The sequence below is a fragment of the Apis laboriosa genome, unplaced genomic scaffold, assembly GCF_014066325.1.
Source record: "Apis laboriosa isolate Shangri-la unplaced genomic scaffold, ASM1406632v1 scaffold46_cov150, whole genome shotgun sequence".
Lineage (NCBI taxonomy): Eukaryota > Metazoa > Arthropoda > Insecta > Hymenoptera > Apidae > Apis > Apis laboriosa.
The window spans coordinates 840222-867219 of record NW_025223399.1 but is presented as its reverse complement, the minus strand read 5'-3'; the positions used below and the strand labels follow the sequence as shown (position 1 = coordinate 867219).

The 26998-nt window shown below is 44.3% G+C and overlaps 1 protein-coding gene across 1 annotated transcript in view; it reads right to left on the bottom strand.

The window, feature by feature from the left end:
* Positions 1-26793, bottom strand: part of LOC122716514 — a 176736-nt gene extending 149943 nt beyond the window's left edge. Inside the window, exon 1 of the mRNA XM_043939673.1 lies at positions 26576-26793. Within this exon, the coding sequence (XP_043795608.1) occupies positions 26576-26578 (3 nt within the window). The 5' untranslated portion in view covers positions 26579-26793. The remainder of the gene's footprint in view (positions 1-26575) is intronic.
* Positions 26794-26998: the final 205 nt, after the last annotated feature.

Below are 26998 nucleotides of genomic sequence, written 5' to 3'. Positions count from 1 at the left end.
GAAAACCGAGTTTTGGAAAGTTTCGGACGGAGCTTAAGAGAGGAGGACGAGTCACTGTCGCGATCGTGACGAGTAATCCTCGGTGATGTACGAGCAAGGCACGCTTTCCTCGCAACGAGGTCAACTTTTACCGAGAAACTCAGATTCTGCCCCTATCCTATCCTATGAACAGGAGATCGTGCCGCTCGATCAAACACTTTTCTTTTCTTCTTCTTCTTCTTTACCGAGGCTGGAAAGAAGAAGGAGAAGAAGAAACGAATAGACGCTTTCTAGCCGATGGAATCCGTAAAAATCGTATCCTCGAATTCCTGAACGCGTGCTCCATCCGTAAGATATTTATCGATCGAACACCGTGTGAAAGATAAAAGAATTAATCCTCGAGCGTTACGCGAAATATTCGAATACACAGCGAACCGATAAAGCCTCGTTCTTGACGAGCGAATACAGAAAGCTACTCTTCCCCGAGCGGTAATGAATAATAACTCCAAGTTGGATTGAAAATTATTGCGCGGAAGCTATAAATACTCCCCGCCTTTTTCTCCTCCGTCTATCGAGCAAGCAACGTTCCAATCTTCAACGAACCCTCGACAACGAAACTCGAGAATTCGTTCTTAGATTATCCTGATTTTTCGAAATCGCAATTCAATTTGCCATGCTCTCTCTCTCTCTCTCTCTCTCTCAGTCAGAATTCGATTTGTCGAAGAAAGGAAGACGGACCTGGAGGCGCGATTTTCACGCGAGTGCGTGCACGCTTGCCAGCCACCCGTGTTTCTTCTTGCCTTTTAGGTGTTGCGGGCAGGCCTAAGGTACGAGAGGCCAGGGCTGCGGTTCGCCGCAGTATCCAATAGTTAGGAGCGCGTCATTACGTCGAATCGATATCGAAAGTTTCGATATCGGCTGGGAAGATCGGGATGCGGGATGATCGAAAGCGTGGTAAGGGAAAGGACGCACGGATCGGAAGACGTCCGTCCAGAGATGTTCGCGTGATTATCTGCCCACACCATCCCTGTATTCCCTTATCCCCGCCAAGGTTATTGGTTTTGGATCCGAGAGCCGCCATTAAAACCGCTTTCCACCCCTCGCCCCCTCTTCGCCTGTCCGCGTAATAGAATACGAGATAAGGCGGGAAACAACGAGCTCGCTGTCGGAACAGCGACTCGATCGCTCGCCCCGCAGATTGCTCCATCCGCCTCGATGAACGATCGTTAAGCGCCGCCGGATCGCCTCGATGAACGACAAATAACGCAAAAAGGGAACGTTAAGGCTCGCCTCTCGAAGATGAAGATACGATAGAGCTTCCAAGAGGGACGAGAACGAGGCGATTAACGTATAAAGGCTGGCGCTCTGTATGGCTTCCATAAACATATCCAATCCTCCGCCCTTCCTTTTCTCACGGAGATTTCATCGAGTCCGTTTACACAATCTCTCTCGAAAAACTCGACCAAGGGGAGGAGGAGTTTTGGAGGAGGTGGACCAGTCCTATTTTTCATACAGTTGGTTTATAGATCGAAACCCTGGCTACGATGAAAACGACCAACGCTTAATTACTCAATACTCGTTACGCTCACCCGACAACCGAAAACGTTTTAAATCGGGGTTTAATCGGATGGATCTCGCGGAGGGAGGGGAGGCGAAATTCGATGAAGATCCCACGTACGGGTTTGCGATACGGACGGCGAGCAAGTGGGCGGAATGTTGACCGGCCGTATCGAATCGAGATGCGTATATACGGGTCCCGAGATCCTATCGAGATGACGCACTGCGTACGCACCTGATATCGTGCGTACGCGAGACACGGCCGGGTTTATTTTAGAAGGCACGAAACTGGCCTGTCCAGTTCGATCTCCACCGGAGATGTCTCTGCCTTTTAATCACCCCAGCCTTCTCTTCGCCTCCACGGAACCGTACGTTGTATCGCCAATTTTCTCGCCTGCTTGGCCTATGGTGCGAAAGGAAAGAACGACGGAGATAATTATTCGAAGAAAGAGAAGAAAGAGTTGTGGAGGGAGATATACAAGCGAGATCGAAGTGTATTTCCCCGTTACGCGTGGATATATATATATATATATATATATTATTCGTCATTGAAATTTGCTTCCAAGTTAAAGAACGACGTAAATATTTTCTGATTTATAACCTATCAAATTGTCATAAATCTCTCTCTCCAAGGTATCCACGCTACTTTATATTTCATTTTCGCAACGAGTGGATGCTATTCGTCATTCGTTCGGTTTTAATCTGGCACGCATCGATCACTGGCAACGTTGTGCGTACGAATCGAAGTGACGTTAGAAGAAAGAAAAAAAGAGAGAGGGAGGGGGGGGAGGGGGGGAAGAAAGAAGTCGGGAGAAAAGTGAAATATCGTAACGATATTTTTATCTGAAACGAAATCGAGTGGAAACGCGTTGCGTTTAATAATCCGTGTTACCGTCTCGTCGGTCAGAACGTGGAAGGCGCGATAAGCTAGCTGCCATACGAGCGAGGAGTTCAGCTTTGCCGACTTTACGGTGCTTAGCGGCTGAATGAGTTACCGCGTGCTTCGAAGAAAGAGCAAGAAGGAGAAAACGCGAGAAGAATACTTCGTTTTGGACACGGCTGTAAACTCATCGGGAAGGAAATCAAGCGAATTCTATTTTAAGAGCGAAATTTTAACGGTCGATAGAAACGTGCCACGAGCGAGAGATTTCGATTCAACAGGTCGATTCCTTTCCTTCGGAACGCCAATTTTCAATCAGCCTGCCTTCGTTCTCGAGATTTAAGATTTACGCAGGCGTCTCTCGGAGATTTTCCTCTCTGAGAGTCGATGGAATTTTGTTATCCATCGATATAAAACGAGGAGAGGATTGAAAAAGTTTCTGGAAAAATTCTGGAAAAACATACGTCGCGAGTTGTTAACCGAAATGGTAATAACCGGGAAACGGGATGGAAGGAACGAAGTGTAGCAAGAGGGTCTCTGAGCAAATTACCGTATCAATCCCTGAAACGTATATACCACCGTATCGTTAATGGCAAGCTTATTACGTTCACCGATCCTTACGGTAACGCAAGCCGCGGCAAGAAGAAGGCGCGTATTAACATCGATAATTAGTTCGAGGAGAATGAAATTTAAACCGCGGGTCCGAACCGAGCGAAATTAGCCACGCTAATCTCTCGACCGTGGTTGCAAAACGATCCAATCTCCCGGTTGCGATTTCCATCGACAACGAAGAATTTCTTCCTAGATACGGGAAACGATATTGCGCTCCAAGATTTTCGATTCCGCTCGATTATTAATCGAGAACAACCGCAAAACACTCTTAACGTTTAACGCAAAAAGAAACCGATTAACGAACCGGGGGTATAAATAAGCCCGTTTCAAAAATGGATAGCTAATCTCCCATCTCTCGTAAGAATATCACGAGAGATGAAAAAAAAAAAAAAAAAAGGAAATTATTCCCTCGCTTCGAACGGGACAAGGTGTGATGGATTTACACGCATAGTCAACGTCTCTTGAGAATTCGCTTAAAAAGCGTATCGGGTAATTATGTTCGAAGCATCCTGTGAAAAAGAAAGAAAGAAAGAAAGAAAGCTACTCTACACTCGAGAAACGAGAGTAAATATCAATTTTAATAGGCCGGCCGACGTGCTTAGCTTTTTTTGCGCAGTTTCAACTTGGCGAGGAAAGTTAACAATGCGCCAAGTGGGGATCGCGCGAAAGGCGGAGAGCGAGGGATGATAAAGGATCGAGGAGGAAGCGGAGGATCGCTCGTTACCGAAACGAAGCAACGAACCGCTCGTAATCGAGAATAACTCGGATGAAAGCCGAAAGGAAGTCGGAGGGAACGCGTGCGTTACGTATCCCTCCGAAGAAACGGAGGTTGATTATTATTTACACCCGACAGGGGAACGTAAATTGCGAAGATGGTGGCAAAACATCAGAGGCGGAGAGTGAACGTTCCATCTATTCTCGCGTGACAGCGTGTTTTGATCAATTTTCGCGAGGAGGAATGTCGAGATTCTTTTTTTTTTTCTTTTTTTTTTTTTTAATCTCGATCGAAATTCATAATACTTTTCCTTATCTCTGGCCCCGTTTCAACCGTTCCACTGATTATTGGAGATATCGGTAATATTTTGTTACCCGCGAAATAATATACGTGCGTTTTATTTACAACCTGTAAATGATATTATCGGGTATCGACAGACGATAATTCGTTTATCCGGCGAAAGAATCCTTAGGCGACCCGCGTTAAGGGAGAAATGTGGCATTAATTTTCAAATTAATGGCGGATAATTCAACATCCACGCGATTAACTTTATCGCGAGGAGGAAGAAAACGAACGCGTTCGAGTGCTCGATCTAGTTTCCGATCCAATTCGGTCGTTTAATATAATTAGAAAAATTAGAAGAAACAAAATTCCATTCGACGGGGGAGGACAAATGTCTCGCAAATAACGGCTTCGATTAGAATACATCGAAGCAGAATATCACGACTGACCGATAATCCGCGAAACTTTTTGATTTCATCAAATTTCATTTACTTAAAAAAAAGAAAAAAGAAATCACGAGATTCCACGATTCTTAATTCATCATAAAACCTAAAATAATAAATGTTAATTGAAAACGGAAGCAACCCGATTTATCAAACTCTTTCTCGAATAAAATCTTAACGACCCGCGTTAAGTGGAAGAAGAGAGACTTTCCTAATCTCGAACACCGAGAGTAAGGTCCCGTATAAAAGGCAGGATGCGAGCTACCTTTAATACACTTGTTCAAGTTCGTAACTCTGCCGCTCGCATCCCTTTAATTCCCTCGTTAAGCCGATCCTCACGAGCTCTTCGGGATCGATCGTTTCGTAAACTAATCCGCGAGGGTTGTATTTCCGCGTGGCCATCCCCGGTGATATCGGTGAGCCCGATCGCATCGAATTTTATTTTTCTTGCCATCACGGTTTCCCCCGCTGATAAGCGCAGATCCCATCCAACGATAACCGCGTTGTTCTCGAGAAGAGGCGAGAGCCGACCACTCTCGACGATTCCTCTCTCCGAGGAGTAGTATCGAGGGATCGACTAAATATGGACTGTTTCCCGCGTAACAGTCGATGCCTCTTCCTCTCCGAGATTTAGTGAAACGCGCGCCTGTTTCGGCCAACGACGATGTTAAGCGACGGCAAACGACGTCGTTAAGTCCGCGAAATTACTCCGTAAAATCACGCCGAATCGCGGTAGTAACGTTAATCCTTATGCCTCCGGTAATCGGGCCTAATGCACTTCTCACTTTTCGATTCGTTATGCTAATTACGGCCAATATTGACGTAAATGAACTTGTAATAGTTACAACTATTACGATTAAAAAAAAAAAAAAAAAGAAGAAAAGAAAGAATCGTACGGGAACGGGGAGTGTTACACCTTTTTTTTGTTAGTCTCAATCCTTCCTCGATGTCCCATCACCATTACATTCCGAATATGTAAATATCTTCGAAATCCGTCGCGATCGATATTAAGTGAATCTTGTTTTCGCGAGTCGCAAGAGAAAACGGACGTTGCATTCGTCGTTACATTGTAACGGGCAAGAGTGGCCGTCACACAAGAGAGCCACCATCACGGGCTTCTATGCATCGTAATGTGGCGCTACGTTAAAAAACACGGATGTTTTTTCTTCTTTTTTCGTTTCTTTTTTTTTTTTTTTTTTTGACGCTCGTGTAAGAACGCGTCACAGTGGACGATTCATTATGCATAATATTCACCTGCTCGCGAGAGGGAAAGAGAAGGAAGGATCATCGATACGATACGCATACAAGCGACGAGTTGCCGAAGAGAAAAAGAGAAAGTGCCTACTTACCGAGAAGAGGGTGAGGGAAAAAAGAAGGAAAGAAGGATGACGATGATGAGGGAGCGGAGAGGAACGAATAAGCAAAATGCAAAGAGTTGTTGTATGTTGGCTATGTTATATACAACAAGCCAAACAGTCTTTTTAAAATTATCTCTACGAAATTACCACAATTCGATTGCAAATATCCTTTTTAAGATACGTGCACCTGTGTAGATTGTACATCTAAGACGTACAACACGACTTTTCTCATGTTAATCTTCCAATTAACTAATTGCCTCCATCTTTTGCTCTTCGATCAACTCGTGATACTCTTTAACGATCGCTCGTTTTATCCTTTCTTCGGATTCGTCCTTTTCGCTTCTTTTCCTTCTAATTCTTTTTTTTTTTTTTTTTTTTATTCGTCATTCAGAATGAATCTTTAAAGAGATATCTTTAAGAGAAGAAAATAACGAATGCGAGAATTTTTATTATAATGATACATTATTCCATAAGGAATTACTAAGGATTTCATTGTTCCTGCCGATATATTCAAGGGAAGAGCAGCCACATGTCGCATCGAGTGCGCATTTGACGATTTTATACTTTCGAGAAGGAAAAACAGTTTCCTGAATCGCATCGAACAGACGCATCGCGTTGGCCAAGGGACAATGGCCGATGAACAAAAGGCGTACGCGTAGCAGGTGCGCTTTGTATTTATACGTGAGACTGACGGTGATGAAACTATGAAATTCCAAAAAGTGGTTCCTTCACCGAAGAGTGAACACCGCTCGTTATTCCATCGTCCCGAGATCGGCCAATTGCAATCGTTCTATCGACGGATGAGCATCTGTCGATCTTAAGCTCAAGAAAGGATTACTATTCGACTCGTTTTTAAAAAAGATTCTACTCCACTATTTTCGTCGCGGATTTTCGAAAAAAAAGGAGCGGTCAAGTTGGAAAGGTTGCAGAGTGGTGACTCAAAGAGATCGTGGAGCAAAGATTTCTTTTTTTCTTTTTCTTTTTTTTTTTTTTGGAAAAATAAACAGGACGATCGTATCATCCTGAAAATGAAAAATTCTTTTGAAATAAACGTGATCTTGCGTCCGATCGATTAAACCGATTGGAAATGATTGCATTTAGGAAGCACGAAAGAGGAGAATTCATAGGAATCGGAAGATTATTAAGTATCGAGTTGGGTTAACGAACCAATCGTCTCGGAGGATGCGTCTCTTTCGCAACGTATTCTCCGAGCAGCACTGCCATTATTAATATTTCATACGGTTTATGGACCGTTGAGTGGCAGCGCCCGCTGTTCCTCGTCTTCCTTCTTTTCTTTCTCTCAACCTTCTTCCTTTTTCTCCTTTCCTCTCCAACTCTTCTCGTCGGGGCTCGTCAACTCGTCCCTTCCCCCTCCCCTCCCCTCCCCTCCCCCGTTCCCTTTCCTTTCGACATTGTCATTTATTCGCTCGTGTCGTTTACACGGACATACATTGTACAACGCGACACGCGCACAATTTTGTAGAATTTACGTAAATTCGTGGCAGATACGAATCTCGATCCCTCGTCGCAATCTGATCTAAAAGAAAGAATTTGCGAATTGTTTTGTTTTTTTTTCTCTCGTCCTCCTCGATTTATCTCTTTCTTTCTTTCTTTCTTTTCCTTTCTAATTTGTGTACTCGTTAAAGCGAGTAGAAATTCTGACACCGGTAATTTAACTGGTCTCGCGCGAAAATGATCTTTTTCGTTGCAACCACTGGCCACGATTATATTTACGGAATATTTTATCTCGTGCCCTGGATTGATTTCTTCATTTTAACACCTCGTTAATAATTCTATTGCTATTTTTTTCCTTCTATTTTTCCAAGATTAACACCATTACACCAGGCTACGTTCAGATACGACACTCGAGAAAGAAGGGATTATCGTATTGATACGTCGTATTCCGAGTCAAATTTTAATTGTATCTCTTCGATGCTTTCACGGATGAAGATCAAAGCGAAAAATTACGATTCCAACGACGATAAAGTTATTTTATCGCCTCGTTAGTTCAGCAATAGTTCGAATCTTGTCCCGTTTTCACGACGCGTAATTACGCGACTGGTAAAACTGACGAGATGAAAGACCGATTTCTTTCCACGCGTTACTCGATCGAAACGAGTTGATACGTCGATATAATCGTCCGCTTTTCTTTATCGATCTTTACATTACGTTCCTCCATTAACCCATCGCTGTATGTAATCCATAACGAATACATACCCGTACTATTCAACGATAAATGATTATATTTAAACCACAAGTATTTTCGTTGTTCGATCACTTTATACTTATATATATATATATATATATATATATATAAAATAGAAAGGAGACAAGATTCCTACTATTTCGGAATTTGCTCAACCGTAACTCGGAAGAACGGAGGGGGAGGAAATTAATCGAAGCGATATCGGGAATATACACGGTGTATCGTTTTATATCCGAAAAAAAAAAAAAACGCAAAAAAGGCGGGAGGAAAGTATCGCACGATAGGCGGGACGGAAGCCAACGGTTCGGGATCGCCTTTTACCGAACTTTTCTTCGCGGCGAGGGCCCTTCACTTCGAAGCGAACGCTCGACACCGAGGATAAATCGAACGTTATAACGATCATAAAGGACCCACTTTCACCCTGGCACGCCGGTTAATGCAAGTCACCCACGCGAACCCATTACAAAAAGGCCTTTTCCTCTTTCGCCGGTGTGGCAATCAACGAAAGAAAGGCGACCCTCGCTGCGAGCCCATTCAACCCGGCCGCGAGATTCGTGGCCGTGGCGTGATTAACGCGCGCCTCGGCCACCTTTAATGCCCACTTTGTACGTCATCATTCCGCTATTGGCCGGCCAAATCGGCCAGGGGACAAATGAGCGTTAAAATAAAATACACCATCATTATCACAAATCACAACGAGCGTGCAATTATATATTGGAAAGGATCGAGGAGGTATTTCGCATAGATCGAAAGGGATTGTGCGCTCTCGAGGATGCATCGATAATTTCGCGATTAGAATCGTCCGATTTTTATCCTTTCTGATTTTCAGAATTATCGTTAAATCAGAAATCTTGTCTACCTCCAATTAACTCGATACGTATTCGAAGCAAATGTACGAACTTAGCAAATTTTCCTGACAATTGCACCCAATATTATTGGGCTGTAATATCAATGATTCGATGTGATCTAACTGATTACACACACTTCTTCAATCGAAGAATATGTATATACACGTAACTTTTGTCGGAAAGATCGGAAAAAATTTCTTTTCATTCTCTCATCCAATATTCCTACTCCCTCGTAACCGAAAACGTACGAGTTCTTGCTCGCTTTAATAAATGGATTCGGACTGGCGAGGGAGGGGGATCGAGGAAGAAAGGGAGCAAAGGTAGTAACGACAAGAGGAGAAATCGATGCTCGCATCGATGCGTTCGAAGACACAGGGGGGAGAGGGCGGTTCGTCCCATTTACATCGAAGGCGGACCGCGGAATGGCAGTCGAAGGCACGAAGGCCGGCAGCGATAAATAACGTAACTCCGCCCAAAATATAAATTGAACGCTACCGGTGTGTGGTCCCGTGTGTGGTGCCTGTATACGCAGCCACCTATATTAAAACCATGCGATCACGCTCGCGTTATCAACAACCACGCGGTAAAGTTTACGCGGCAATATTAATTGTGCTCTCCGTTAAAAGGTGGATATCTAATATCCGCTACGTTTCCGTTCCACTATGTATTTGTTTTATCGATGTATCAAAACCGGAGTAATAAGAAAGTAAAATGCAAACGACGCGATTTTTATCGGATAGGCTCTTTTCGTAATAAAAGGAAAGTGCACGAGATTATACTCATCGTGCATATATCAATAGTTGGAGCGTGATTGATTATCTAAATTTTTAATTTTATTTTTTATGCATTATTTATCGTGATTCTTGTGTGTTCGAAGGAATAAAGTCGTTAAAAGTTTCCGCAAAAAGTACGTACGATAGTAAATAGAAGATCGAGGCATTTGATTAAATTTCTTTTTTAAAGTGTGATTGAATTGTGGATCTATCTGAAAGAGGTGGAGCTCTCGGCCGTGTTAAATGAAATGGGGCGTTTTTCAGAATTATTGAAACGAATGAACCGAATTGAATCGTCGTGTTTCTCGATACGACGTCGAAAGTAATTCTGTTTATCCGGAGATATATCCGTACAATTGGAGTTAATATAGTTCCCTTTGAAAAATCTCCTATATTCTTCGAAAGTGAAAAAAGTAACTGTTAAATGATACGCAAGGATGCATATTTGAAACTTGATATATGTAAAATATATATATACAGAATAAACTAGAGTATAAAGCAGAAAATAGTCCAGCAGTGGAATATTAAAATTTTATTGAAAATAGATAGAGTTTAAAGATTAAATTTCGATTCTCCCAGCTACGTAAAATTTTCCGTTGAAATAATAATAAACATTGTTATTCGTGGATTCAATCGATACGAGGGTTAAGCGAATCGGATATTGATTAAATTTTCGTTCCAACGAATGGATTTCCACCGTTCTTAAGTCAACGATCCATGACTTCCGTGGATACAGTAAATGGAGATAGCTACAGAGAGGAGAGATAGCCAAAGCGTTTTCGATCGATACGAGTTTGGCTCGGTTATTAGAAGTGGACGACGGAGCAACACAATAGGAAAACATTAAGACGTTCTGTCCAGACTTGTCGCGATCTTATCGTCTCGCCGTCTCGATTATCGCTCGTGAGATTTTTACGCGCGGCGCGAGAAAAACAATGATATATAGAATGGTAGCTTATTGCCAGGCTCGTAACTGGTTAAGCACAAAGAGACGAACTTGTTTTATGCGTGAACGTATCGGCCACGCTGCAATATAATTACTCGGTACACCTTTTGTTTGCGTCGCACTAGGTCGTTGTACGTAATACGCCACGCTTAATTTACGTGGGCGTAACATCGATAATATCATCGATAATGCCCCCGATAAAATATCGCGTCGACGTAAAATTAACTCTCTTTCTCTCTCTCTCTCTCTCGATTATCGAACACCCTAACGCGATGACGCATTTATATATATATATATATATATATATATATATATATATATTAAATTACATTCTATGGAATAATGGCTACACGGTAGATTAAATTCGAAATTGTGCAAATAAAAGTGACGTAAAAAAGAGAATCGGAGATGTACCCTCGATAACGATTGTCGACGGATGAAAAGGGGAGGAGAGAAAGGGACGCGATAAAGCGTCGATTGAATGGCATATTATCTTCTTTGTCACGGGGTAAAAATTACGAAACGCATACCGCTAACGAACATTTTTTGCGTCGGGGTCATAAGGTTCTAGACGACGGTGTTTCCACTGGCCTCATCGTACGAGGCAGCGGTGCAAGGCGGTCAAAGCCAATATTCTGCCTGCCAATAACCGTTTTCCAGCCTCTTTGTCCGCGACGATAGGTATATAGGTGCGCGTACACGGAACCCGTTTACGCGACGTGTTTACAACGTGGAAGTGATTCTCGAGTGATTTTACACGCTGCGAGAAATTCGCGCGGCCGACGCCCGGAACGAATTTACGAGTCTCCCATTCTTCGCCAGCCAACCCTCCTCCCCTCGCTCCCGCCTATTATTTCCCCGACACCGTCGGATTTCCCCTCGATTTCGCTCGTACGTAATGCCCGTGTGTACGCGTGTGTACGTGCATCGCGAGAAATACTGGTGGAAACCTGAAATCGTGCCGCGCCTTCGTCGATCCAGCCAGACGCCGATTAAACCAATCCAATCGATCAAATTTACAAGCACCACGATCTCGAGTGTATGCAAATATCCTTCAATCGATCGAGCATGGAATCTTGGAAATTTCGCAAATCTTGTATCTCGATACTCGGAATACTCGAATTTCGTTAAAAAGAATCTTTCTTTTATTCTTTTTTTTTTTTTTTTTTTTTCTTACTTGATTTAGATTTATACACACGTTAAAGTTGATACACCGATTTACAAATAGTATCAGTATCGGTATGGTTCGGTTCAATTAAGATCGGTGGCCTATCTATACAATTTAGAAACACATCGTTATCGAATCGTGACGGAGCGATAACGGATTCGCAACGTGGTAGCGGCGAACCATTAACTACCGTGCACCATTCGTCTCGACTACACCTTTCCCTATCTGCTTATACCACATGGCGTCGAGAAACACCGTCTCCGCGAAATGGAAAGGAATCGTAGGGGTAAAAAAAATTATCTACGAACGCGAGAAATGGGATCGGCAGAGAGGAGGAGAAAGAACAAGGAGAAAGGACAAGTTGAAAGAAGAACGGAAGAGAAAACCTTCGCTCGAGCGCTCGTTTTTTCGCTTTAATTACTTTGCCGGGTTATTAGTCCATGGATATGATGTATATATATATATATATTTGTTGGTGTACATAGTGTGTCCATGGCAACCGATAAGTGATTCGTATTAAGATCTCGCTGGGCGAGGTGATAAATTACACGGCAGCAAATATCTCGCGCGAAGCGCACGCGCAGTTTCGAGACTCGGGATCAAAGTAAAACTCAAAGGATCCAAGATAATTGGATAATCGAATTTGTACCGTTAGTCAGAAAATCATTCGGACGGAAAAGTGATTCGTTTTCAGGAGTCTCGTTACTCTGATTCGCGAGAGCAGAAGTTTGGAGTAGAATTTGAATCGTGACGGCTCGTGACCCGTGGCGACTCCGTCCGTCTTCTTCGAACGTGTAGCGCTTTTTCCCAATCCCCCTCCCCGATCAAACTGCGTCGAACGTTCTCTTCGTCGTCTTTTTTATTCGACGCTCTCCAACGAGCTTGGTCGCAAAGTTCGTGTTCCACCACGCGTTCCAAAGTGATTAATTATTCTTCGTGGTAAAAAGGAGGGAAACGAAATAAAAAAAAAAAAAGAAGAAAGAAGAAAGAAAGGAAGGAAGGAAAAATTAGTTGACCCGGTGCCCGCGAAACTCATTAATAAATTAATTATCGAGTCTATATATCGGTCGAGGTGAGATTGGTCACCTTGGCGAGCTATAAGAATGGAAGGAACGGCACGATGATTCGCCGTGGCAGGTGTACCGCGTCATAACTCGACGAGGTCTCGACCGGCAGGAGGTACCAGCAGATTACCCGGAGGAAGACATAAGCGGGCCGCCACTCTGCCTTTAACCACCGTCCACCGCCACCTGGTGCGAGAGCCTCCTATCCTATCGCGCTACGTCCACGGCCTGCGCTCAAAGTTGGCCAATATCGAGTAGTAGTTTTTTAAATACGCGATGCCGCGCGTTCAAGGCCTCGATCAATTAACGATCGCAAGCAATGAAGGCGGCGAGTGAAATACGAACCTACGGACGTTTCATACACGATTTATATTCAATATAATAATCACGATTATTGTATTCGTCAACTTACACGTGAAAGATACGATGGTTGCCGTCATTCGCGGGAAATATCGATCGATTAAAAGATAAATATTTGTAAAAAAAAAATAGGAATCGAATTGGCAAGTCGAAACGAAAATTCAATTGAAACGATTCATCGATGGTCGGGTGGAGAGCGTGGATCTTCTTCGCGATAAAAATCTATCGATCGAAGAAGAATTCGGCACGCGATGCGAAGCGTCATTCTCTCTCTTACGTAGGTGGCCCTGCCTAATGGATGCGTTTCAGGGGCGGAGTAGGCGAAGGTGCAAGCAAAGGTTTTCAATTTGGAGCACCTGCCGTCAAATTGTGGCCGAACATGATTGGGGCCGACCCGAAAGGGCGGAAGGAAATATCGGAATATCGACGAGACGCAAAAATCCTTGCACCTTACACCCTTTCTCGGCATCCTGCCACTCGGCCTAAAATCATAGTTTACGAGACGTCTCGCCGGAATCAATTAGGAATATCATTACCGTTCCAGTACGAGTACCGTCGTAACGAGCGAAACGAGCGAAATGTCGCGACGGATACGCTTTTCGAACGAAACTCGGGAACGCCAACTGATTTATAGAATCCTTAATCGAGAATTAAATATCGTGGCGCGTGCTTCGATTCGAAGGGAGGATTGATTTACGTCCGATAGACGCTTATTAAGTAGCGCCGTTGTCAATAGAAACACGGGTTGATTAACTCGGAGCAAGATTAGTGATCGAACGATTGGTAACGATATATATATATATATATATATATATATACATACATATGGTTCTTTGGCTACTTTCATTCCGCGTTCACACTGTAGCTGATCAGGACCACGCGAGTTGGATATTTAATTAACGGCAGCAAGCAAGCAAGCAAGCAAGCAAGCCAGGTTATGAAACCAGCTGCTTGCTCGAGTTTCGAGTAGCTGGAAGGGAGAATCCGGCGATGTGAAGCAGAGAGGGGAACGATGTTATCCCAATTTAAATTGCACCGTCACGTTATTATTGGGAAATTAATGAGAAGGACGGGATACTTTCTCCACGCGGCTACTTTTCCTCGGTCGAAGCCAATCGATCTTCCGATCGTTATTCCCGCGAGACTATCTCGTACGTACGTACGTACGTACGTACGTACGAATCTCGTGGCGAGTAGTAAGTAAGTAAGAATGTTTCGTAGTCGTTTTCTTCCAATGGGAATATAATTTTATAAACGAGTAAGTGCCAATAATATCGTAGTGTTTATTGTATCGTAAACTTTCATTTTTTTTATAACGTAAGATTTTTCCCTCCAGTAATTAGTTGGACAAACTATTAAAATAAAGATACTTCTTTTCCGTCCATAAAAGAGCGGACAGGACTTTCTTGACTACCCGATTAAACCGTTGAACGACCACTCAAGAGATCATTTCACAGTGCGATTTTCACCCGCTATAAAACGTCATGAACAACGTCGTGAATGCCCATTCTCTTCGGTCATTCTAATCGGAAGTTTCGCGCATAGATGACGGGCGATAACGGGCGATCCGCACGTAGCGTCCCGATTTCTTATGAAAAATCGAAAATGAAACTCGTCGTAAAGGACGACTTAACGGAACACCGATTCGGCTCGGTTCGGCGTATGGAACTCCTTCTATCGTCACGTGCGCGATGAGAAACCTTTATTTCTACTCCACGGTGAGGTGGAGTGGGGGGAGGGGGACATTAACGAGAGTCGGCTTGGCAGGATCGATAAGGGTGATTACATTGACTGTCGGACGGTTGAATGAATTCCGCGCGGCAATAAAGCCGTGTTAATACGGGTCTAACAGCTCGCTATTTTAATTAACGAGAATCGGCCGGCCTCGATGGATCCACGTAGCGGAGTGAAACGCGACTCGTGATCGCGCGAATATAAAGGTGCGCGCGTGGCCGTGCGTTTTAAGCCTTGGGGACGGACGCGCGCGAAAGAACGTGGATTACACGCGGTGACTGAGCGATCGTACGTTTTACCGAGGCCCATGAAAGTCGTCGTAGAGGAAAATTAACGACGTCGCATTCGATATACCGCCGTCTCCGCGAAATACATCCTCGATAATTTCATCTTAATCGCGGATAGAAACGTAAATACTGCTTCGAGGATCAAAAGTTAACTGCCGTTTAATGTTTTTTTCCCCCAGCTTGTAATCGGCCATTCCGAGCCAATCTTTACGTTCTACGAATGTTCACGACCGTCCGATGGATATTTTCTACCTCGATCGCTTTGCGTACACGTAACGTATGAAAATTCGAATTAATCGAATACCTAAGGATACCTCCCTTCGAACGGATATAATAATATCGACCACGTTTCCTTCTTCCCTTTTCTCCTTTTCTCCCAACGTATCGCGTCGGGCGCAATTAATCGGGCGAAGAGTGGGAGCGAGGAGGAGACGGAAGGAGAGGGAAGGTTGCCGCGTCGATGTTAACGTTTATTCGAGGGAACAACGTCCGATGTACGTTTCGGTCGGTCAACTTGAAAAGAGTCGTGCGGCGGAACGCGATGGCCGAGGTTGGCCGTAAATCGTGGAATCGCGGATGCATTCCTATCCTTGTATTCGGCCGGGATAAGGCTAGAATTTCCATAAGTCACTCGCCGCGTAGATCGAGCCTCATTCCTCGAATATTAACCGACGTCTCCTCCTCCCCTCGACGACAGCTATTATTTCATTCCAACGTTCCGATTTCGTTCCCCCACGAACGATCGACCAAACAATATTTATTTCCAAATCGACCGAACTATAATATAACCGAGAGATACAACCGTTCTCGATACGATTGGAAAACGATCGGTCCTCGCGTCGACTTTGAACGTCTTCGATCCTATATCCGTCCTAGCATCTGTCATCGATCGTTCTACATCGCTCGACGTTTGCCTTGCTCCTCCAAAAAAAAAAAAAACTAAACAAAAAAGAAAAGAAAAGAAAGGAAAACAAAAGAAACGTCAAATTTACGATGCTCGATGAGTGAATTATGTTTCACGACTACGCGTTTCCTTGTCCGCTCGTAATAAACAGGCAGAAGGTGTGGGAAGATGGTTTCGTAATCACCTCGAAATCCGCCCGATCGTTAGACGAGGGGAACGGTAGGAAGAATCACGGATCGTAAATGGCATGTGTCGGATACGATGCGTTCGTATCTACAAGGACAATGGGAGGAAAAATCCCATTGGTGTATGGTATGACGACGGTATTATAGGTGGCAGCTGGTAGTCGTCCACGCTTCGATGATATAAACGCGAGGGTAGAAACATTAAAGCCACCGAGAAGATCCTTCCTTCCTTCCTTCCTTCCTTCCTTCCTTCGTTTTACGAGGATTCGTGTTTTCGTGTAGTTAGCACAATGAAACGACAAACTGCAACGTTTGACCAACCACCTACGGTCGTTTGTCAAGCGAAAAGTGACCGTGTCCAAACATGGAAACTCCGCGAGGGTGGTCGGACGCGTTTACACCGTTTCCCTACAAAAGCCATTGTTGCGCACGACTAAAAACTACGATTTTTACGTACAACCCGTATTATGGGAGAGATTCATTTTATCCTCCACTCCGCAACTTGTTGAATCCCCGAACAAATATGTTGAAACGTCTACACCGAGTCTCGTGCAAATTACGAAGCGATCGATCATTTATTCTCGATTAAAAAAAAGGGAAAACTTGAGAAAGATATCCAAATAAATGCGATAGAAGAACCTATCTCTTAAATCTCTCTCTCTCTCTCTCTCTCTAGTAAATCATTTTTAACAATCGCGAAAGGTGTAATAATGTATCTTGCGTAGCGATAAAGTTTCCGTTTTCAGGGAGAAAGGATTGTTGAATTTGCGAGGGGGGTTTGGTTGAGAAACGAGGAAGAAAAAGTCAGGTTGTCGCGTTGGTGAGGAGTGGAGGCCTCCGGGCGAGATTGGAACGCTGTCATTCGTTTTCGGATGACAGCGGGCCGACTGCATAGTTCGATACGATCGGGTCAAGATCGGCTGGGAGCCAAGCAAAAGGCCGCTTGGCAGCCAAGAGCAAAACCGAAAGCGCAGCTGCAGCTGTGCGATCGGGGCCACCTCCTTCCCGCTTAGGTTGGCGCGTGCCATCCCCCTGCCCCCTATCTCCCCTTTTTTTACTCTCTTTCCCTCCCCAAGGGGCTCCAGGTAGGCAACGCGCTTGGTACGTTGCCGCACCACTCTTGCGTAACGTACGTTTCTGCGTACCTGCTAACAAGAGGAGCGCGCCCAACCGGTCGAAAGTAGGGTGCATTGTCACCGGGAACGAGCCCTTTAAACGAATCACGTTCGAATTCGTCGCCGAAAAATCCTTCGCCAACGAACGTTAACGAGAGACAGTTTCTGAACTCGATATAAACAGATGGAGGAGGGAAACGAAATTTGTTCCGAAAATTAAAGAGAAGAAGAGATTCCGATCTTTCCATTCTCCTCAACGTTTTCGATCCCGAAATTTATACGCGTAATGATTCTTTTTTTTTTTTTTTTTTTTCATCTTTCCTCCTAAAAGACTGCACACTCTTTCACGCGTGGATAGTAAAATCCCCGAGGCGGACGGGAGAAAAATCGACTCGTTCCACGCGTGTTCGAAGAGGTGCTCCGTCAACGGATTTCGACCAGCCGTGGGGACGCGTGCCAAAATCGGAAGTCTGCCGGGTCGAGACGCGACGAAGAAGAAAAAAAAAANAAAAAAAAAAAGAAGAAGAAGATGAAACGGCAGCGGAGCGAAACAGCTGAGACGCTTTGAATCGCGCCGCGTGTGCGTGTACCCAAGGCATTCGGCAACGGTTCAGCCTCGAATTCGGCGTATATAAAAGGATCTTGTCCTCCTTCCCCTTCCAACCATCTTTATATTATATTTCCCGTGCCTGACCGTGAGCAACCGGAATTTCGGTTGGGCTTACCCTCGCCGGTGAGATAAGTGACTACGAGGACGCGACGACCAAGGATGAGCGCTGATGTTCAACGATTTTTCGATGAATAAATTCGAAAAGCTCGAGCCCCTATTACCGATTAATCGTATTTCCTAAATACATCCACACTTGGAGATAGAATTGAATCTAGGAGGGGAGAAGATATAAAAGCTATATCCACCGATCAAATTTATCGGGAACGAGCGCTAACGAGAAGGAAAGGGGAGCAGGAAGAAGTGATACGGAAGAGGAGAAGATAAAAGGTTAGGTAGTATTTCGAAATACGTTCTCGCGGCCGGATAAGATACCACGTTTCGTTCGAGAGATTTAATTTGCGCCGCGCACAAGTGTCCGCAAGTTTAGTAATACTCTCTCTCTCTCTCTCTCTCTCTTACGACATTGTCTCTGGAATATGGAAATTGGTTTAATAGCGCGGTGATTCTTAGATGAGATAACGATCTAAGCGGATGAAAGCATAGCAGTAGAACGAGTTCTCGGTTTCTCTGCCCGCTTGAGAAAACTTGTAAACTCGAACAGATATAAGATCGATTTTTAATCCCGGTTACCAAACGGCATATCGAACGCGATCGAACAACACAGTGACAGACATCGGAGTTTTACACTTTGCCGATCGTCGATTGCGCAAAATCGTAATCGAAATGGTGTTCGACGTGCTGGAATGATGTTTCGTGTTCTCGAAAGGTGAACGCGTAGGGTTGTCCCCACACCTGGGGACAGCCGATCCTAATTGCCGGTAAAACCAGATATATACCTGGTCACCGGCGAAAAATACAACGGAGATTGATGGAGAGTCGCGTCTCTCCGGAGATCTCCACGCGGCGTTGGAAAGTCCCGGCCGAGATCCCCCCGTCAATCGCGCCCCGTATTTTCAGTTTGAATATCATTATCATACGAAATGAACCCGCTTCGAGGGACCTGCGTTTCATCTACCAAACAAATAAACGACCCTTTCCTCCCCCCCCTTTTTCTCTCTCCCTCTTCTCTTTCCATCCCGTATCCCGCTGCTTTCCCCTTTTGTGCCCTGTGCCACCACTCACTCGTTTCGAAAATCGATCGCGCAGGTACAAAGCAGATGCGCCCGAAACCCTTCCCTCGATGAAAGCTCGAGAGGAAACGTCTTGATTCTTTCCTCGGAACGATTCTCAACGGCAGGAACAGGTCCTCTCGCACGAGTGTTTCTCTTACAAAGAGGCATCGGCCTACATATTCGCCAGGAAATCCCTCGAGTGCAGGTGATTACCTTACGCTCTTCTACCATCATCTACCAGCCTCCCCGTGAATATATTTCACTCTTCTCTTCCTCTCTCCGGCTGAAAGGGTCGTTGTGATTTCGCCACTGATCGGAGGAGACTCGCGAAAAACGGGAATCGGTATATGAAAAATCGGTATATATTTCTCGTGACCTTCTTTTTTGATAATCAGAAAATTCATCCTAAGTTTTAACGAGGTTGCCACCACCTTCTACATATTCGTACCCATACGTACGTATATGTGCTTATCCTCCTTATCTCCTACTGTTTCGCCGTGTCCCGATCTTATCGCCTCCAATTTTACATATCATCCCCGCACCCTTATCCCCAACCCGATCTCGATTTATCGTAATTGCTTATACGGCCCGTTCACCAACAATAAATAAATACATTATCTCGGACGCGAACAGGAGCGCGTATACGCGCTATTTGATATTATACGCCCTAACGAGGGAGGATGGAGGAGGAAGAGAGAGAGAGAGAGACAGGGAGGATCGCGGACAGCACAATGTACGCTTCCTCGTGCGACGTTGCTCGTTTTGCCGCGAAACGAACACGGCCGTGCGCGCGCGCATACGTTACGGCCGTTTGCGAAATCCCATATCGTATATCGGGGCCGGCACCTTCGAAAAATTATCGGGCGCACGCGGCGTTACGGCGTTGAAGCCGCGCGGCGATATCCCGTTTATAACCGTCCAATCAGATCGGGATATTATCTCGGCAATATACAGCGTCGTGGCCGCCGATTGGAGCGAGCCCACGCACCGCAATCGTCTCATATGCATATCTGCACGCTTAATAGTTAATGGTCCGCCTCGTTGTAACGCTCTGCCGCAACGCCGCCCCCCTCCTCCAGCCACGCTTTCGCCCCCCTTCCCCTCAGCCGCGCCGCGATCGCGACCTCCCCCTCCTCCTCCGTCAACATCCACGACCGCCGCTCCAGATCGATGTAATCGGGGGTCCCCCCGTGGTTCGCTATCGGTGGACCACCGTGCCATCGCCATTAGCTTCATTACCCCGCTCCTTCGAGTCGAATCGCGGCGATAACGCCGGTGATCATCGCTTCGCCCGACTTTCTTTCCGCCTCCATCCGCTTAACGACCGATCCCCAATTCGCGCGGACGAATCGTTCGAATTAGTAGGGAGCGGGAGAGTCGATAATAATCGGTTACCAGGTTGCGCCTCGTGTACCCCGACACCCGTGATTCATCTTGTAAAAATGTCAAAATTCGCGTAGAATATCTAATATACTGTTGGCGATTCACCGGTCACTGATCTATCTTTGGTGTTTCTTGGCGAGGAAGTTTAAAAAAATACCAGGATTCACGCAGGAAAATTTCGAACGGAGGATCGATCGATCGGTATAATATAATGTGCCCGCCACGGATCCACAAATATCAGGAATGTCGTTCGATCGTTCGGAGGGAAGCGAAGGGAGAAGGAGTTGGAAAGCTTATTCTCCCTTTAGATCAAATTCATTCATCGATCGGATCCCTCCTTCTTCGATTCCTTTTTCGGTCGAGATCGATTCGAATCTCTCGATCTCTTCGGTGGCGAGGCGAAGAGGGGGAACAATTAACCGAGCCAAAGCCTCGACGCTATCCTGACGTTCGGTTGTGGCGCGTTGTGGCCTAATTTTAGCCCGATTCCCGACTTAGTAAAATATCTGCGAACACAATCGCCCGTCTCGGTGGCATCGCTCAACGTCCAACGTTACATGGCTCGATGGCTAGAACGCCTTCGTCCCTTGTCACCGATGAAACAGGTTAAGCGCGTTAAACGGGGACGGTTGCGTAAGGCTGAACCCTAAGTACATAACGGAGAAGAGGGGGATCTTCTTGGAACGGGCCGCCTTGGGTAAGGATGAAAGCGAAAGTAAATTCCGACCGATCGAAAAAATCGGCGGCCAGATCTATTACTCTTCGTTTTACAGAGAGAAAGAGAGAAAGAGAGCGAAAGGGATCGAGAGGAGAATGAAATTCGTGAATGAAATTTTTGGAATGGGCAGACGCGGTGAAACGGGGTTAAAATTTATCGGGGAATGCATTAGCGCGCCTCGTGGCCAGGGTGTAATTCCCCAGGGATATTCTCATTATTCTCGGGCAATTATAATCCCCGATGCACCGAGGAGCCGTGGCTATATTAATTCGCGGCCGACGCCGTCTGAGAATGTCTCTCGCGTATTAACTCGTGGGGCCAGTGGACTCGCGAACTCGCAAATTTTCGCCGATTAAAACGTCTTTTCTTTAATGTTCCGCCATTGGCCCGGCCAATTCCCCGAGGAACGATTTAAACGTACTTTCACCCCTCCTCGACCTTTTATCCATCTATTTCGCGGCTCAACCTCGTTCGGTCGTTAGCATCTCGTCGTGCGCCGTTAATTAATTTCATCGATGGATTGTAACGGGAATGGCGATTAAAATTAGCGACAAAACTCATCGAACGAGTTAATCGTCGGGAAGATAGATCATCGAGTTTGAGAAATCGATCCAAGATCGGTCCAAAGATTTGCATAATTTAGATAGTCGTTGGTGGTAATTCGATAATAAACGACGGGACCAGTTTTTACGGTGGTGATACGTCCGATCATAATGGGTTTACAAGTACGAGGATCACGGACGGACGATGTTCGATAACAAAAAGCCAATGGGACGTCCATTCGCGAGCCGCTTAATAAGACGCGTCACCGTCGTGCTCGAATCGTGATAAGATTCGCTCGTGGCCAACCAGCTGTAACAGGGGCGAGAAACAATTGGTAAAAATATTTACGCAAAATCGGAATCGATTCGTTGGTTTCGGTTACATACGATCGATCGATTCGATTGGATTTCTAGCCTCTCTCGCGCGTAATAGATCACTTGGGTAATGGATCGACTTGGGTAAGGATTCAGAGGATGTAACAAAGTGCGCGAGCAGTATTATAAATCTTCTCCAATTAACAAGGACGCGCAATTAACTGGCTACGATTGACATTGTGCGTAAACACTTCGTATTTGTCATCCATTTAGATGTACGATACGGTTGCGAATTCATCGAACTACAGTGTTGCATCCATCGCGGAAATCTAATCTGAAGATCTCCGTTATGAATTACAATCGACGAGCAGCAGACGATAGCCACAGGCTAGTCAGGGCTTTCGTGCCATTTTCTGTCAAGTGAGGAGGAACATTCATTCCTGCTTGGATAACGCGAACAGGATCTGGAACGCATCTCGAGTGTCGCCAGGACATTATCGTCCGTCCTTCGAGCGCTCGTGACTGCTGCCTACGCAACCGCGACTGCCGCCTGTTCAACCATCGAACGAACAGCCACTTTAATCGTGGAAGAAACCTGGTTTCAACGTTATCCCCCTCCTCTTCTTCTTCCTCTCTTTCTTTCCTTTTTTATCTGACAAATGAGCACTACGCCCTCTTCTCGTTAAACATCATTTTCATGCCGGACGAAAAATGTGCGCGCCAAATTGGCCGACCGTTCCCTACAGTCGTCCACGTTTAAACGTAATTAGTAATTCCGTTGAGTCGATCGAAAATTTTCACTTTCGAAAAAAAATTAAAAAAAGAAAATAAACGATGAATTTTTGTTACGCGAACGAGTTGTTAAATAAACGGCAGACAATATCGCATTGTTATATTTTGGATGTAATTGGACTCGTTTTTTTATTCTACTTTTCAGTGACGATTACATATATACGTACGTAGTAATTAATCATCGTAATCAAATTTCCGATAAAACTTTCCCCCTATATGAATACATCGACAAACAATATACGTGATAACGAAATCATCTTGATAAGAAAAATGCTACAAATTTTAAAATTGTTTTCGATCCTATCGTATTCTTTATACGTTGAAAAGATATACGTGAAAATAACGCGATAAATGGGAGTCACTGAGATTCGAAAAAAACCGATTAGGAAAAAGAAACGCACTCCGGAAGGTGCCTACTCCGAACTGTCGTCTTTAATGTTTTAACGAACCGTGCACGTTAAAATGATGTCGCGCACTAGCCGGGACTCGTATAATGCGATTGCACATGCTGCCGATGCACCGACTAGTAATATAGCGATACAGCCAGCCGTCGGCCGACGCGTACACCTTTGTCAGATGCATCCAACCATTCTCCAATGAGAGAACAGCGAAAGATCGTGCCGCGATTCAACGAACAAGATAGTTTGCGTTGTCGATCGAATCCCCTGATCCTGATTATATTAAAATTACCGCTCCACTTACGACACGTCCACCACTACCATGGAAATTTTCCGCTAACGCTTATTGCATTTCGGTGCCTACAGCGATTGGATCATTGGAATATTGGAAAAACACAGGATGTCTGCTTAGATATATTATTTTTTTTTTTTTTTTTTTTTTTTNTTTTTTTTATAGATAATCTCAATTATAAATATACGCAAATGAACCGAGCCACGAGTTGATCTTTGCCTAATGAGTGCACGACTCTTCTTCAACGTATCCCGACCAATTGGAAAATTATTCTAATTCGGCTTCGTTCGCATAAATTATCCCGTATATGCGACTGTTTATGAAATAAGTTATCAGATTATGGTGAGAAAGTAATATCCATACACGTGAATTTTATCATCGAATAAAGCTACGACTACGCAAACCTTGCGCCTAGTTCTTCATCAGTTTCCCGAAGGGTAAAGAGCTCGCGAGTAAGGAGTATTGGAAGAAATAATCTAGTGGGAAAGAACGTCGCCGATAGGTTGCAGGATACTCGGTGAACACGTATGGGGTACGTAGTGCCCGCGGATATTAGGTGGAAGGGAAAGGTTTGGTGTGCAGCGAGCGAGCGAGGGTCGATATTAATCTACATCCAACACCGCGGCGAGGGACGGCCAGGCATTCATCATCTTTATTTTAACCACACTACCGACCAGCCGGTATATCTGACTGCGATCTGCACTAATAACATTCGCGTTATGAATGGCGTGCGCGATCCCTGAAACACCGCGAGCATTAATTCGCTAGGCGAAAGCGTATCGAAAATTGCGAACGACCGACGATTGAAGCATTCCTCCATGCGTTGGGAATAGCAAACTTACTGCCAACCTACTACGATCGAAGAATTCCACGTTTTACGGAAGAAACAAGATTGACAAGATCTTTGGAAGAACTTGCATCGAGTTGAAAGAACGTTTTTTTCGAGCAAAGGAAGATGGGAATGATTAATGACAAATGGCTAATAAATGACAAGAAAGTAAAGAGAAGCAAATATGGACAAGAAAATTACGTGCGTAAACCTACTTTGGGAAGAAAGCAAAGATTTTTTTAAAAAACGAACACCTCGGTCGAAACTTCGAATACCAGGCCAGATTAGAAATATAGGATCGTTAAAAAGGAAACAGGTAAGCGCCAATTGCCTCGAATCGAGTCGATCTAGCAATCATTAATCTGCCGTTATCCGATAGATTCATCGACATTGATAGAAATTTCCGTAGGTCTATAGCGTGGACGTGTGAGCAAGAAAAAAAAAAAACAAATAGATTTTCTAAAGTTAGATTCATCACCATGGTGGAAATTAAAAATACAAAGATGCAATTATACATCGCATCAATCCTTCTATCATATTTAACAGGTAACGATCGACCGATTATTAGGGATCGTCATCATTTTGTATCTATCTATCTTGAACGAATGCAACGATATCATAACGATGATCCACGTAACACGTCACTAAGATTACTATACTATAGTTACACGAGAAAGGAGAAATACCGATATGGATGAGAGGAATAATCGAATTGGCTACTATCGTGGAAAAGAAACAGGAGGATTCGTCGACCCGTAGTCGACGAGAAAAGAACGACGCGTTACCGTGAAGAGGAAAAAAAAAATGGCAGGATAGAGTTGGAAAAGAAACAGCCTACCTTTGTGACAGAAAAGGAAAGAAAGATAGGGAGAAAGCGACAGAGAAAAAGAGAGCACATGCACAGTGGCGGTTGAACGCGCGCGCAGCTAAATTAGTCCGCAGAAAATCGCGCGATCTATTCTGCCCCGCGGGGCTTTCTTTCCTCGCAGCACCGTGTCCCGAAATAATTGGCAAAAGAAACCACTGGACTGCCTACCATTCCCGACGGACAATGTGAATTATTCGAGTTGGCGGCGTAGGGAGCAGCACGTATGTTACGTCGTCGCCGTCGTCCTCTCCTGTTGGCCGCGTACCGTGATGCGCCACGCCATGTCTAGAGCAAAACGAACAGACGCTATTGAGCAGCCGAGGAAAATCGCTTCCACGCTCTCCATTCAACCGAGAATGCATTAGGGCCCCTAGGGATGAGATGCGACACGCTAGTGGCCAGCAGGAAGCTGGTACGGTGCGCGCGAGTCGCGCTACTCGCGGAATAGAATAGCATGGAGCGCGTTGAACAAATCGAAAATAGCACGGTTCCTGACGATCGGACAAAATAGACCGTACACTGTGCAGCCTTCTCTGATCGGCGACGCGTGGCTAGTGTGCCGTGAGGGCGAAGAAAACGATTTACGATCACTCTTATCTATCGTAGAATGGAAACTAAATAAAAAAAAAAAAAAAATGGAATTTCTAATCGGTGAAATTCCGAAAAGAGAAGTCGACGTATTTTGTTCTTAGAAGAGGTTAGACCTGTTGCTTGAGATAAATCAATATGACGATGGAGGTATAAAGGTACGTGAAACGAAAAAATTAAAAGCGAAACGAAATAATAGATTGAGATGAAAAAAGAAGACTGAACATGAAGATAAGAACATGAAATGCTAATGGATACGAAACGACGCACGAAAGAATTCTTTTTCTAGCGATTCGGTAGAGTATTGTTTATGTATCACTTTGTTCGAATGTTCACGAAAGATAATTCATTCTATCTGATCACTGTATAAATAATAACAATCGCGTGTCACGTTTCCCTTTACCACTTTGTGTTTATATTTTGCTGTACGAATTACGAACTACGCTGTATTCGACGCAATTTACGTACGAGAAAAAAAATTATTATATAGCACTTTATAACATTCTATATACGTAATTGTTGAAATTAAAATTTATTATGCAATTATAGTAGAACATGACCTTAGAATTTAATGAACTTTTATCATCCACGTATAATATATGTATATTTGGAAGTATACGCATATAATTAATAAAAATAAATTCAAACATACCATTATGATGTCTCTTTGATGTATCTTTGACGAAACGACAAAATGTCGTGCTCTTAATTTTCATTGAATCCTATGAATTTCTCGAATGCTACTAAATGATGTCTTGAAATAACTACACACAAACTGTATTATTATTAATAATATATTTCACACACTGTACGATATTAATAAAGTCAAAATTCAAGGTAAAACTGCACAATCTAAATTTAATTTCACATTTCGACAAAACGACACAGAAAATTCAGAGGTATCGACTTCGACTGATCACATGATCATGCGCAGTATATATTAACGAAGTACAACTGCGCCATCCTATCGTAAACTTCGAAACAACAGGTGCCTATGACGTCACGGTATGTGTATTCCACTTTTCATTGGTTATAAACGATTGAAACTTTCTCTAATCTTTACCTTGATTGGTGA